The sequence below is a fragment of the Rousettus aegyptiacus genome, unplaced genomic scaffold, assembly GCF_014176215.1.
Source record: "Rousettus aegyptiacus isolate mRouAeg1 unplaced genomic scaffold, mRouAeg1.p scaffold_m13_p_3, whole genome shotgun sequence".
In the NCBI taxonomy this organism is placed as follows: Eukaryota; Metazoa; Chordata; class Mammalia; order Chiroptera; family Pteropodidae; genus Rousettus; species Rousettus aegyptiacus.
Window position 1 is genome coordinate 49,292,566 of NW_023416306.1, and position 13,276 is coordinate 49,305,841.

Genomic DNA, 13,276 nt, shown 5'->3' on the forward strand with positions numbered 1-13,276 from the left:
TGTATCACTTCTGCACATGATTTTTGTTTTGTCTTCTTAATGTTCAAATACAGTCCTCCTCTGGCACTTTCTGATTCACTTTCATAAGAAGTCATTTTAAATCAATGACACTTTCTGCCAATAAGATGGAGTCATTTGCATTTCTTAAGTTATTGATATTTCTTCTACCAATTTTCACCTTTCCTTCTGTCTTTCCATATTTTGTCCTGTCAGTGGTTTCCCGTCCATAATACAGGCTACGAATCAGGACAATCAAGTGCTGAGGCACGCCAATTTCTTTCAGTGCAACGCATAATTTTTCATGATCCACATAGTCAAAGGCTTTACTGTAGTCTATAAAACATAGACTAATCTTCTGAATTTATTTGGAGCACTCCAGTATCCCATGAATGTTCGCAATTAGATGTTGAGTGCCTCTTCCTTTTCTGAATGCAGCCTTAACAACTTGCATTTCCTGCTCTATATGAGGTAGAAGCCTTCTGTTGCATCACCCTGAGCATCCCTTTACTTGTATGGGAATCAGAGCAATGGTCCTGAAGTTCCTGCATTCCTCGGCATCTCTTTTTTCGAAAATTGGGTTGTATATTAAATGTTTCCAATCTGTAGCCATGATTTTGTTTTCCATATTTCTTGACATACATTTGTTAGGATTTTGACACATTAAGTTTCTGTGGCTTGAAATAATTCTATCAGTATCTCACCTACCCTTGGTAATTTATATCTTGCCAATACCTTCAGGGCAGCTTTCACTTCACTCTCTAGATTACAGGTTTTTCCTCGTAGGAATTTTCTTCAAAAGTACCTGTCATCCTTTGACTTTTCTGTAAAGAAAAAGTACACTGTTTCCCCACCTTCCTTTTATTTTCTCCTGCTCATATAACATGCTTCCTTGTGCGTCATTCATTATTCCTAGTCTATGTCTGAATTTTCCTTTTATTTCTTGCCTCTTCTGCTAGATATCTCTTACTGAGAAGATCTGGAGTCTACAAAACCTTTATACCAAAATCTAATAAGGGCATTTTAAAAGAGCACAATAATATACTAATATGGCTCATGAACATAAAAACAATATTATTAAAATTAGCAAATGTAAAATTGAAAAAAAATTGAAAAATAAAATTAGCAAATGTAATCTAGGGAAAGAAAAACACAAAAAGGATAATACATCATGACCAAGTTGGGCTTATTCCAGGAATGCAAGGGTTTAACATTCACGATTTAAGTGCCAAAATTCACTACATTGACAGAAAAAGTGTGAAAAATCATATATTTATCTCTACAGGAGCAAAAGAAAAGAATTTGATATAACTCAACACTCATTTATTAAGAATACCCTTAGCTAACTACAAGGAACTCTCACGATCTGATATTAAATTTTATTTAAGGTAAAATATTGAAAGCTTTCCTCCCAAGACTGGGAAGAAGACATGGATGTTTGTTCTACCCAGGACAAAAATAGGAATGGAAGGGAAGGGAAGGAAAGGAAAGGAAGAACTAGAGTTGTCATCATTAACATAAAACATGTTTGGAAATCAAAAATAATATACAGATGATTATTAGAGTTAAATGAATTTATTAAGTTGCTGTAAAGAAAATTAATATAAAAATCAATTTATTTTTTGTCTCATTAACAAAATTTTGGAAGATAAAAAATACTTAAAGATACCATTTACAATAGTAAAAACCTAGTGAAAGGAGCACAAGACATCTACACAGAAAACTACAAGATATTACTTAGAAAAACTAAGGAAGACCTAGATAAATGAAGGAATATACCAGGTTCATGAATTAAAAGACTCAAAATCCATGAATCTAGTATATTGTAAAGATGACAATTCTCCCCAAATTGATCTATAGGCAAACAGAATTCATAAAGTTTTTCTGTGCACATTCAGAAACTGTCTAAATTTTACATGGAAATCCAAAGGATTATTATTAAGCAAGATAATCTGAAAGAAGAAAAAGTTAGAGAATTTATGATCTCAAATATCCAAGCTCATTATAAAGCAACAATAATTACAACAGAGTGGAGACTGGTAGAAAGATAAACAAATAGAACAATGTAACAACATCGAGAGTCTAGAAACAGATTCACACATATACCTATATAAAAGTGGCACTACAGTGTAGTGGAGACCAGATGATCTTTTCAATAAATACCGTATAAAGAAAAATGATCTTGACCCACCTCAAACCAGTCAAAGTAATAAATTTGAGATGGACTTTAAATCAAATGAGAGAATTAAAACAATAAAACTTCAAGAATAAAACATATATCTTCATACCTTGGAGTATATAAGTATTTCTTTAACAAAACCCTAAATGAACCAAAATTAACAGAAAATCTTTATGAATTGGACGAATTTATAAATGTAATATGTACTGAAAGAAGCCAGATCCAATAAAGTTTGATGTGTGTTTTTATATTTATGAAGTTAGAAGACAGGGAAAATTAATATATGTTAATAGTAGGCGGGCTAACAGGTGTGCACTTAGAGTCATTCTCATTATGTGGCCAGAACAGAAGAAACCTGACCTAACATAAGTTGATGTCTGTAACTCCAGCTCCTGAAAATTATCAGTAATTTGTATACAGCATTCCCCCAGCCAAAATAAAATATTTACCTTCCATCTTTTCTAGGTTTCCCTTTGCATTAAACTGCAGGAAGAAAGGAATAACAGAAGGAAGGAAGGGGGGCAGGAAGAGAGGGAAGAACACATATATAGCACTCTATTTTTTAGTCTTTCCTATGTATTGTTTTTTACTTCTCGCAATAAAACTGTAGATATTACTAACTTCATTTTATACCTTAAAAATCTTTTTTAAGCTGTAAGAGAAACAAAAAAAAATGTAAAATATAGACTTTGCCTGTATGAATTTATAATTGCATATAAGGATAAGTGGATGAGGAAGTAGGAGCCTGATATACACATAAAAACACCAAAATAATGGTACAAAAAAGTATTCTGATTGTGTTGTTCTACTTTTGACTGAACTAAATAAATATTTTACATACTTTAAAAATTACCAAATCTTGAAAAACCAAGTTCTAAAATTTGAAAACAAATGAAAACCTATAATCATAACTGTGTATCATATGGATAGTCTAACCACACAGGGAAAATAATTATTTCAAGTAATTTTAAACACCATAATTTGACTATATATTCTTCGTGGGGTACATCTTGGAGACAAAAGAACCACAAAAAAATCGTTAGGTACATTCAGTGCTCTCATTATTAGGACTAATATTGATATTGCTTTCTAAACTATTATAAGTACATTCTAGGAGTAGGAAATAAATACTTGAATTAATGTCATTAAGAATCAAAATTTTTAGAGTAAAAAAATATAGATATAAAAGTAAAACCAAAGAAGTTTAATCAAAACTCTCTAATCTTAAATTTGAATTGATTCACACCCATTAGGATGGCTACTATCAAAACAAAGAGAAAATAACAAGTGTTGATAAGGATGTGGAGAAATTGGAACCCTATGCATTTCTAGAGGAATGTAAAATGGTGTAGCCTGTGTGGAAAATGGCATGGCAGTTCCTCAAAATATTAATCATAGAATTATTGTATAATCTAACAATTCTGCTTCCAGGTACATACACAAAAGAAATGAAGACAGGGACTTGAACAGATATTTTTACAACCATTTTCATAGCAACATTATTCACAATAGGCGAAAGGTAGAAATAACCCAAGTGTTCATCAATGTATGAGTGGATAAACAAAATGTGCTATATACATACAGTAAGACATTATTCAGCCTTAAAAAGAAAGGAATTCTGATACATGTCACAACATGGATGACCCTTGAGGAAATTATGCTAAGTGAAAAAAACCTGTCAAAAAAGGACAAACATTCATAGATACAGAAAGTAGAGTGCTGGTTGCCAGGAGCTGGAGAAAAAGGGAGTGGGGAGTAGTATTTAATGGGTAAAGGGTTTCAGTATAGGAAGATTAAAAAGTCCTGGAGATGGACGGTGATGATGGTTGCAGAACAATATGAATATACTTAATGTCACAAAACCATACATTTAAAAATTGTTAAAATGGTAAAATTTATTAAGAAAATGTTACCATAATTTTAAAAATATGAATAGGAAACATTAGTATGGACTCATTATTTCTATGTCTCTTATAAGAAAATATGGATGTCTGAGTGCTATCCACTAAGAAGGCCTAGCAACACTGACAACCAAGTAGCAACGAGCGCCCCTCTCTTCAGCAAGACTGTAGTTTCTAGATACTATTCTCTAATAAAAGGAACCCAGACCCTTTGGAGAAGTGACTGATTACCATTCCAGGGCAAGAAATGTATGAGATGGTCTTGGGATGTATTGCTGAACCAGAAGAGAAGGACATTATTGAAGACAAATGGTGCTATCAGAAAAAACATGCTTGCCAAAATGAATGGGCTCCCATTGGCCAAAGATGGGCAATTTAAGCAAGGAAAAGTATCATGATTGTAACTGACTGAAACACATTAATCCATCCAAAACACATATTAAATCCATGTGTGCATAATAATACTAATAAAGAACAAGAAAACCAAACCTTATTGGTCACCATTGAGGTTGCTAGTACACCAATTCATTAAGAACACCAACAAAGAGAAAGAATTAAGCATAGATCCTATCTTCTCTGTATAAAATCTACTTCAGAGTAACCAAATGGTTAATGAGGTTAAAAAAAAATTATTTTTAATTTAAGAAGAATCCCAGGAAATATATTCAGGAGGAATGACAGAATTAGAATGAATTAAATAAAATTTCCTGAAACAACCATCACCAACAGATGCCAAAACTTATTCAAAAGGTTGATGGTGAATTTATTACAGATGAATCAAGCTGACAATATTAGAATCTATTGTCCAATCTTAGCATTGCTAAATACCAACCCTCTAGGTCTAACCACCAGCGTAGATAAAGAAAGAGTAGAGGTAATTAATTGCCACCAGGAAGAAGGAATCAGCTAAATCCAGAATGCGAGAATTTTGTAGGACAAATGACCTCCCTTTAACAAACAAACAGGATGTGGGAGATCTGTTGTAGAATAAGGGATGTTAAAAAATTAACAACCCACTATGTCGTGGACTCATTTGGATCTTGGTGTCCAGAGCATTGTCCTCTGTGTCCTTGGTTGCAACTTGCTCTGTAGGCATTTATGGTTAAAATTTACAGATGTGAAGATTGTTGTGGCGAGATCAAATCTAAGACCCACGGAGCCAATTGAGATGAATTGTGAACCTTTATTAGCCAGCCAGTGACTGACTCTCTACCACGCAGTTAGAGGAGATCAGCTCTGTGCTCCCAAAAGAGGCAGTTTATAAAGCTTAGAACCACTCTGGTTAACATAAAGCAAGCAGATCACAGAAGCAGAAGTTGGCCGTTAGCATATCTTTGAGCAGATTACCTCACCCTGGTTAATAACAAACAAACAAGCAGATTACAGAAGCAGAAGTTGGCTGTTGGCATATTTTTGAGCAGATTACCACACCCTGATTAACAACAAACAAGCAAGCAGATTACAGAAGCATAAATTGGCTCACTTGAAAATTTTCCACCCTTTACAAAGACGTATTCTGTCTTTTCCCTTAGCTTCATTAGAGTTGAGGGGCATTTACCCACAGCCTCAGTCTCATCTCAGCTACTGTTAATAACAAATAAGTGATTCTCTACATCAGGCCAGTTCATATGGGTTACCCCCAAACTCTAAGAAGAGTCACCTCATCCTACCATGACCATCGCATGGCTCTCAGCAACCCTGCCACCAGAAACTGAGGGTGGTTAAGAAGTAAAATCTCGGAGCCTCTCTCGGCCTGACCACACTGCCCTGCCACATTTGCACTGATGTAGGAAGAGCCTGGAAGACTGCCAACTAATGGTGAATAGGGGACGGAGTTGCCACCCTCTTTCTCTAACATGCACTGCCTTCCTGAAAGAAGCTTGGAGAGAACAAACAGGACCAATATCTCTCCTCCTCTCCCTTTCTTCTTACCACCATTTCCTTGACCACAAAGTGGTGAGTTTTACTTCTAATTTTCCTTCATCTTAAACTCCTGCTGCAAAGGAGTGCCAGCTGCTATATAGGTAAAGGGATGTCTTTCCTACACCATAGGAGAATTCTATGAGATTAGTCTTCCATGCTGGGATTTTGATATTCTAATGGGGAAATGAAGGAATATGGAACATTCTTTCTCAAGATAATAGTCTTTTCTGTTACCTAATCCTATATAGCATGCAGAAGTGGAATGTTGGTACATTTTTTTCCTTTAAATTCCTAATCTAAATCTTAATCCTAATCTCTCAAGCATGTGAACACCTTGACCTAGCAGGGCAAAGAAAGACAAAGGAAAAAGGCACATAAACTTTCATATTACTACACTTACACACACAAACATACATACACACAGACTTAATTAGAATTACAATATGTATATTTAAAGTTCTATATTTTTAGGTATAAAAATAATAAATGACTATATCCTCATTGTAAAAACCAAACCGCCCACTGTTTTATAACTTACTTTTGTCATTTCAAAACATGGTTGTGCGTGTGTGTGTGTGTGTGTGTGTGCATGTGTGTGTTTACCATTTTCCATGTAATTCAATGTTCTACTAAAATATGTTTTTCAATCCCTGTTCCACTATCCAGTGAATTTTTACATACTTCATGAATCTTTAGCCAATCAACTTTACTAGGCAGATTAAGTTGTTTCCAACTGAGCTGAGATAAACAGCCTTTTGTGTGTGTGTGTTTTTCCCCCCTTGGTATAAATTTCTAGAGGTGGAATGGTCGAGTTAAAGAATACAAACACTTTTGATAGAAAAATACTACGAATTGCCTAATTATCCTCAGAAAAGTCATAGCATTCTCTAGCTCCACCAGCAGTACATGACACTTGCCTATTTTTCTATACCTTCTCTAAATTTATGATTTATGTTAAAATTATAAATTTCATACTTGTGAATTTTAAAATACTTTATGTTAAAATATCTTTACTCAGCTGGTAAACAAATATTGGTTTAAATTTTAATTTCCTTGAGTACTAGTGAGATTAAAATTTTTTCATGTTTCAAATATGTATTGATCATTATGTTTATTACTTTACATAGTATTTTTAGATGAGGAAATTGAGGTTCAGAGAAGTTAAATGACTTCTTCAAGGACACATAGCTTCTATAAAGCATTTAACTTTTTTCTTCATATTCTACAATGAAATGGGATTGTTCTTCAGTTTGTCGGAGTAAGCAATAAAGCCCAAGTGGCAAAATTCTGTTTAATCTAGGAGTTTGAGAACATCTAACTAATCTCTTCAGGCTAAATCATCTTTATAAAATATTGGTTGGAAAATTATTATAAAGATTTCATAAATTACGTTTCTTTTATTCATTAATTTATAAGTCTGAGGTAAATTAAATCCAGATCAAGACTGAAAGATAAAGAAGAGATTGCTAAAAAAGGGTGTCTAAATATGCTTCTAGCTCCTTTCTTACCATCTGTCAGTCGTGATATGGCTGGACAGCTGTAGATGCTGAAGGAGATTCTGGTACCCCATGGCCTCCTTCTCCCCGTAACCACAGCATGAGGACAAAGCAACCAAGTGAATATGTTTTATGATAGTAGAATACAACCAGCAAACTATTCCTAGAGATGCTCAGAAGCTGATGCCTTAATTCTTAGTTCTGAATGCCTTTTTAATTTCTATCCCAATTAATGTATAAGGCCAGGCTGTCACCTGCTTGTTTAATCTTTTGTGGCAAAGCCAAAGACTTCTCTCTTTAATAACAAGAGAGTCCATGAGTCAACCTTTTTTAAAATTTCACTCTCCTGAAATAAGAACATAAAGTCAAGTAGAAAAAGTTGTTAGGATTTTTCCCCTCCAATAGATATTAATATTAAAGAAAATGGCAGAGTTACTGCAATGTTTAAAAAGAAAAAAAACAAACAAACAAATAAACAAAACCCCACTGGCCAAATATAATCTAGTTAAAATTGGCCAAAGGTCTATTTCAGCAGGATGAAAGAATTTGAAGAACCCAGAAAAAGGGAGTTGTTAATATCATTTGTGTTCCTGACTCTCCCAGGCCAAGAAAGTAAAAAAGAATGGAATTTAAGCACTAGAGGGTCTCCAATCTTCCTCCTCCCCAAAGTTATGCTTTCCTATTCCATTTTTTTTGTCTTAGGCAGAGAAATCACATAGGTCCCAGTAGCAACAATGGGGAGAGACTTCAAGAGTTCGATCACTGTTCTATAAAATGTATGCTGTTTCCACTGTAGCACCTTAGGCCACCATAGTATCCCCTGTATATGGACCAATGGATTCCTGAAGATTTTACATAAAGTAAAATTCACATAACTCAAAAGTAATTTTCCTATAGAAATTCTATAGTTGTTCCTCATATAAGAGGCAGTAGTTTAAGGCACGAACTTGTGCATTTAGCTTGAGCCAGACTACCTAGTTCAATCTTGCTCCTCCTCTTACTAACAGAAGGAACTCAGATTCCTCAGCTATAAAATGAAGATAATGATAATACACAATATCTCATTTGATTCTTCTAACAGTCCCATGAGGCAATAATAGCACCTACCTTATTAAGTTTTTGTGGGGACCAAATGAGTTAATATGTGTAAAGTGGTTAAAAATGTGCCTAGAATAAAAGTGCATTAGAAGTGTTTGCTTATTATTTTTATTACCAGCCAAAGTGGAACTGCCATGTAGCAACTGCATAAATGCAGTTTATAATTCACTTTGCCCACCCGCTTTAAACTTTTGAAATTCTTAACAATCCTTACAACACCCTGATGAGATAAATACTATTATTGCCCCCACTTTACAGGTATAGAAACTGAGGCACAAAGAAGTCAAACCACTTGTATAAGGTCACCCAGCTGTGAAGTGGTGGTGCTGGTATTTAAACCTAGATATCCTATCCCCAAACTCCAAGTATAATAATTGTCTTACTACATCTCAAAAACTTGTGATGTACAAAGTTCATCTTAGGTTCTTCTACTCTTTTCTCTCTTCAGGGCCTTTTTAAAAAAAAAAAAAAAAAAATATATATATATATATATATATATATATATATACACACACACACACACACACACAATATATATACACAGCCCTACCCACAACTGTAGTAGGCATGAGTATGCTTATGGTAAACATCTTGGAAAATACAGAAAGATAGAAAGCAAAAAGGTTCAAGAATGATAGTATCGCCCAAAAATGACCACTGTGAAAACTGTGGTGTATTTCCTTCTAGACTTTTTTATAAGTACATGGTTTTGTTTTGTGTTTGTTTTTACATAATTGTAATCAAATTGTAATTACAATTTTAATCTTCCTTCCCCCTCCCATAATAAAACATGTGGCTAAACCATTCTATTAGAAATTTCATTAACTTCCTTCATATGGGCTGCACAATGTACCACCACATGGCAGTTCCATATTTACTATTCCCTTTCATGTTAAACATCTGAGTATTTCCAACATTTTTACTGTAGGATGAATATCTTTGACCCCTCTTTCTTGATAGTTTCCCTTCTTCTGACATTTCTGCATATCTTCCTCAGCAAAAAATGACCTTGATATTCCTCTACCTTTCCCTCTCTTAAAATTTACTTTCTGGAAAGGAGCTGATAAACTCATTCATACATGGTTCATAAAGCTTAATTTATTATCTCTTCAAGGATACTTGTATCAATTTAAGCTAAAGGAATAAAGCTAATTGTGAGGATTTAGTCATCAGAAAATCTCCACCCTCCCCAATCACAAAGTAGACTCCACAGTAGCAAAAAATGTTCAGGGGTTACTAATGTTAGTAAATCAGATGAGAAGGTAGCTAGAGTTGCAAGGGTGATGATGTGGTAAAAAAAAATAATAATAAAAAAAGAAGTTTGTATAAGCAACGATGAAAAAAACTGCGTAGAAGAATGTAAGAGAATTAGAAAATTCACTCAGCATCACAGACTATATCTGGTATCACTTACCTAGTTTGTCCAACTCTCCTGTGTTTGGCTTTCCAATGCATCTGGTCTCAGGGATGGGCCTGCCCACCTTCTCCTCAGGACCACTTGGTCGCGATCTCAGTCCTAATTATTCTGCCAGGTCTCCCAGGTTTGGGGCCTTTCGCAGCCACAGGGCCACTCGCAAGGAGTAGAAGTGAAGTTCTAAGAGGGCCCATTTCAAGCCCCGGGTCCAAAGACAATTTTGTTGGAGCTTCATCTCCCGAGACTCAAAGAGGAGAGTTAATAATACCTGAAGGGGAAGGAGAGGGGTAAGAGGCCTCGTGAGAAAGTTCACAAAGTCCTGTACTGTCCCTCACCCCCCCCCCCACACACACACACCTTTTTTTCCCTCTTCCTAGAGGCTTCAGGCTTTCTAGACTGCTGTCAAATCCGAGGCAGCTTGAAGAAGCAAAGGGGACCCAAGACAACTCAATTTCCTCCAACTCTCCCCACTCTAAAGGGCACCACGGTCTCCAGTGCTGTACTGGGAATGGCTGGTATGGAGAAAGCAGAGCAGAGGGGGTGTGCATGATGAAGGCCAAGCCAAAGGGGCCAGCGGCTCCGCCCCTCTGGATTACGGCGAGGAAGCAACCTTAACTCTGAAAACCAAGCCTGACCAAAAAAAAAAAAAAAAAAAAAAAAAAAAAAAAAAAGCGAGAGACTCCAGCCCAAGGCTGGGGCGGGGCTCAGAGTTCCCGGAGTAGCTACTTCAGCCCCTGCCTCAGTGCTGCGCGCGCTCCCACGCCCGCTCCCCGGGGACCGCCGGCGCCCCACGCGCGCACCTAACCACCTCCCTGCGCCGCCCGCTGCTCCTCCCCCCTTTCTCGCTGGTTGGTCTGCGCGCCGCAAACCGCGGCAGCGGCAGGAGGAGCCAGGCGCGCCCGCCGCGCATATCCACGGAGCTGCAGGCGCGGCGCGGGATCTCAGGTGGCAGCGGCCGCGGCAGCGGCAGCAGTGACAGCCGTGACAGCCGTGACTGCAGCCGCCGGCGCGCATCGCTCCCTCCGACGCCCCTGTATCTCGCCTCCACTACTCCGAGGAGCCACCCGCGGTCCCCCGGACCCCCGACTCCGGCACGCACGGCCAAGCCCTGCGCACAATAGCGGCCGCCTCCACTGCGGCTCCAAGCCCGACCGCCCGCCATGAGGAAGCTGGCGAGGAAAGGATGCGACTACAGGCGCTTCCTGAGGAATAATTGGCTGCTGTTCTCCACTGTCGCCGCGGTGGTGCTAGGTGAGCGGCGCGGCGGGCGGGCGGGCGAGGAGCGCACCCCCACGCGCTCGCAGCGCCCAGGCCGCGTGCGGGGCGCGCGGGTGCGAGGGTGGGCCAGGCTCTCGCGCACCGGGCGCCTGAGTCTCTCCGTGCCTCCTCGGCTTCCACGCGGGAAGGATGTTGTTTCCTGCGTGTCAAGAACAAAGCTCCTCGGGCGTCCCGTTTGGGTGCTCCAGGAGCTGCCGGTTTCTGCTTTACTCAAAATGATCAAAGGGAGTTGGAAGGGGAAAAGGGAAGCAGGTAGCTCTCAGTTCTGCCCGTGTGGAAGCAAACATGGTTTAATTATTTTTTTTTTAAGTCATGACTACTCATTTTTTGCCAGAACCACGCTGCCCGGATAGAGATCTAGTCTGTATTACGGTTCCCACTTAGACTGAAAGAGGCAGGCACGTTAACCTCTGAGACAGCAGGGCCGAGAAGGGAGGATGGGGGTGTTGCCATTGCTCGCCTTGGGCAGTTCCTGAAAAGGTGCCTTCCCAGACGCCGAGTGCCAAATGCCCACACCAGGGCTCTGAAAACCTGCCAGATTTCGTGGCGAATTCAGGAGTGTGCAGTCATGGCCCGCAGGAGGCCAGGGCCAGAGAGGATTGGCGAGAAGAGAGCTAGGAGAACTCAGATTTCTCCTTTTCCCACCCTGCTACTGTTCAGATAACGCCTCCCTGAACTTCCTTGGTCTCCACATTTTTTTTTTCTACTGAAAATAAAATTTTTAAGTCATATTTGCTGGTTTTTCAACAAAGATGTATTTCAGGGATTCACTACTGATAGATCACTGGACTAGGTGCATGTCTGAGCCATCGCTCAGAGGTATGAGCTGTTCCTATTTAGTTAGATTGTGGATTTCTGCCAGGTTGTCTGTTTTACAACTTGGGCTCCAGAATGCTTCTCTTTGAAGTTGGAGCCTTGTCTGTCTCCTTTCCTCTATGAGTTCGCACAGGTGATGACACCCAGCAGATGAGACTCCTTAGAAGTCTCCACCTTCCGTTTGGAAACAGAAGCTGGGTTTGCTGGGGTGGGGAGTAGGTCATGACAGCCTATACCAACCTCATGCATCTCCCTCTCCAGCTGCTTGCTTCTGCATCTCAGAATAGTTGGTGCTGCCTGCTTCCCCTCCTTATATTCCAGATTTACTCCTCTAGAACCTTGTGCAAAGTAAAGTCAGGTTTCTAGGAAATAAATAACATTCTTAAATTGCCATAGCAGAGGCCATTTGGGGAGGAAAAGAGAGAAGTAGAGAATCACGTCTTGACTGCTTACCTCTACTGTATTTCCCCCTAGAAGGACCAAGTGGCTTAGGGTGGTTTTTAGGAAAGATTTATCTTACCCCACTACATTTAAGTAACAGATACCACAAAGAGAGAGACAGATGATTTACCTGCAGCCAAACAGGTGAAATGGCCTTGATTGTTTTCCTAATGATGAGTTCAGAATTAATTGTTAAGTCCCTTTTTAAGGACAGTTTTCAGGTTAACCCTTGGTTGGCATTTCCCTCCCTATTCCCTGCAGAAGTGGAATCCTGTCTTTTCAGCCAAGGTATTCTTTCCAGAGATACCTGTTAACCTTAAGTGTTGCACACCAGTGTTGAGTGTACCAAATCACTGGCAACTGGTTTGGAAAGGATTTTGAGCAGTTGTTCCCTGACCTTGGAACCTGTTGCATAAATACAACTTCGAGGTCAAGAGGGATTACATGCCCATTTTGCAGCCAGGGCTTTTCGTGTCAGGTGGGCATTTTTCTCTAGTTATAATGTGAATGAGCCCAGGAGCTTGATTCAGATACTTTTCTTTTGAAATGAAGACCATCATTTAAAAACTGTAAGTCCTCAGCTAAAATCTTCCTGGACATTTGCCTGACTAGGAGCAATATAAGGCAATCCCTGAGTGTTTCAACTCCTGGTCTGAGAAGTGTCAGGCCTAGGCTACCCCCAGTGTGCCCATCATAAGCACTTCCCAGGGTCCTCCCCCTTTCCTCTTTCTTC

At 38.8% G+C, this 13,276-nt stretch overlaps 1 protein-coding gene across 1 annotated transcript in view; it reads left to right on the forward strand.

Annotated features, from left to right (window-relative positions):
* Positions 1–10,984: 10,984 nt before the first annotated feature.
* The window catches only part of SLC1A1 (solute carrier family 1 member 1), a 68,798-nt gene continuing 66,506 nt past the window's right edge, over positions 10,985–13,276 (forward strand). The window contains exon 1 of the mRNA XM_016138344.2: positions 10,985–11,259. Coding sequence (XP_015993830.2) covers positions 11,169–11,259 — 91 coding nt within the window. The 5' untranslated portion in view covers positions 10,985–11,168. The remainder of the gene's footprint in view (positions 11,260–13,276) is intronic.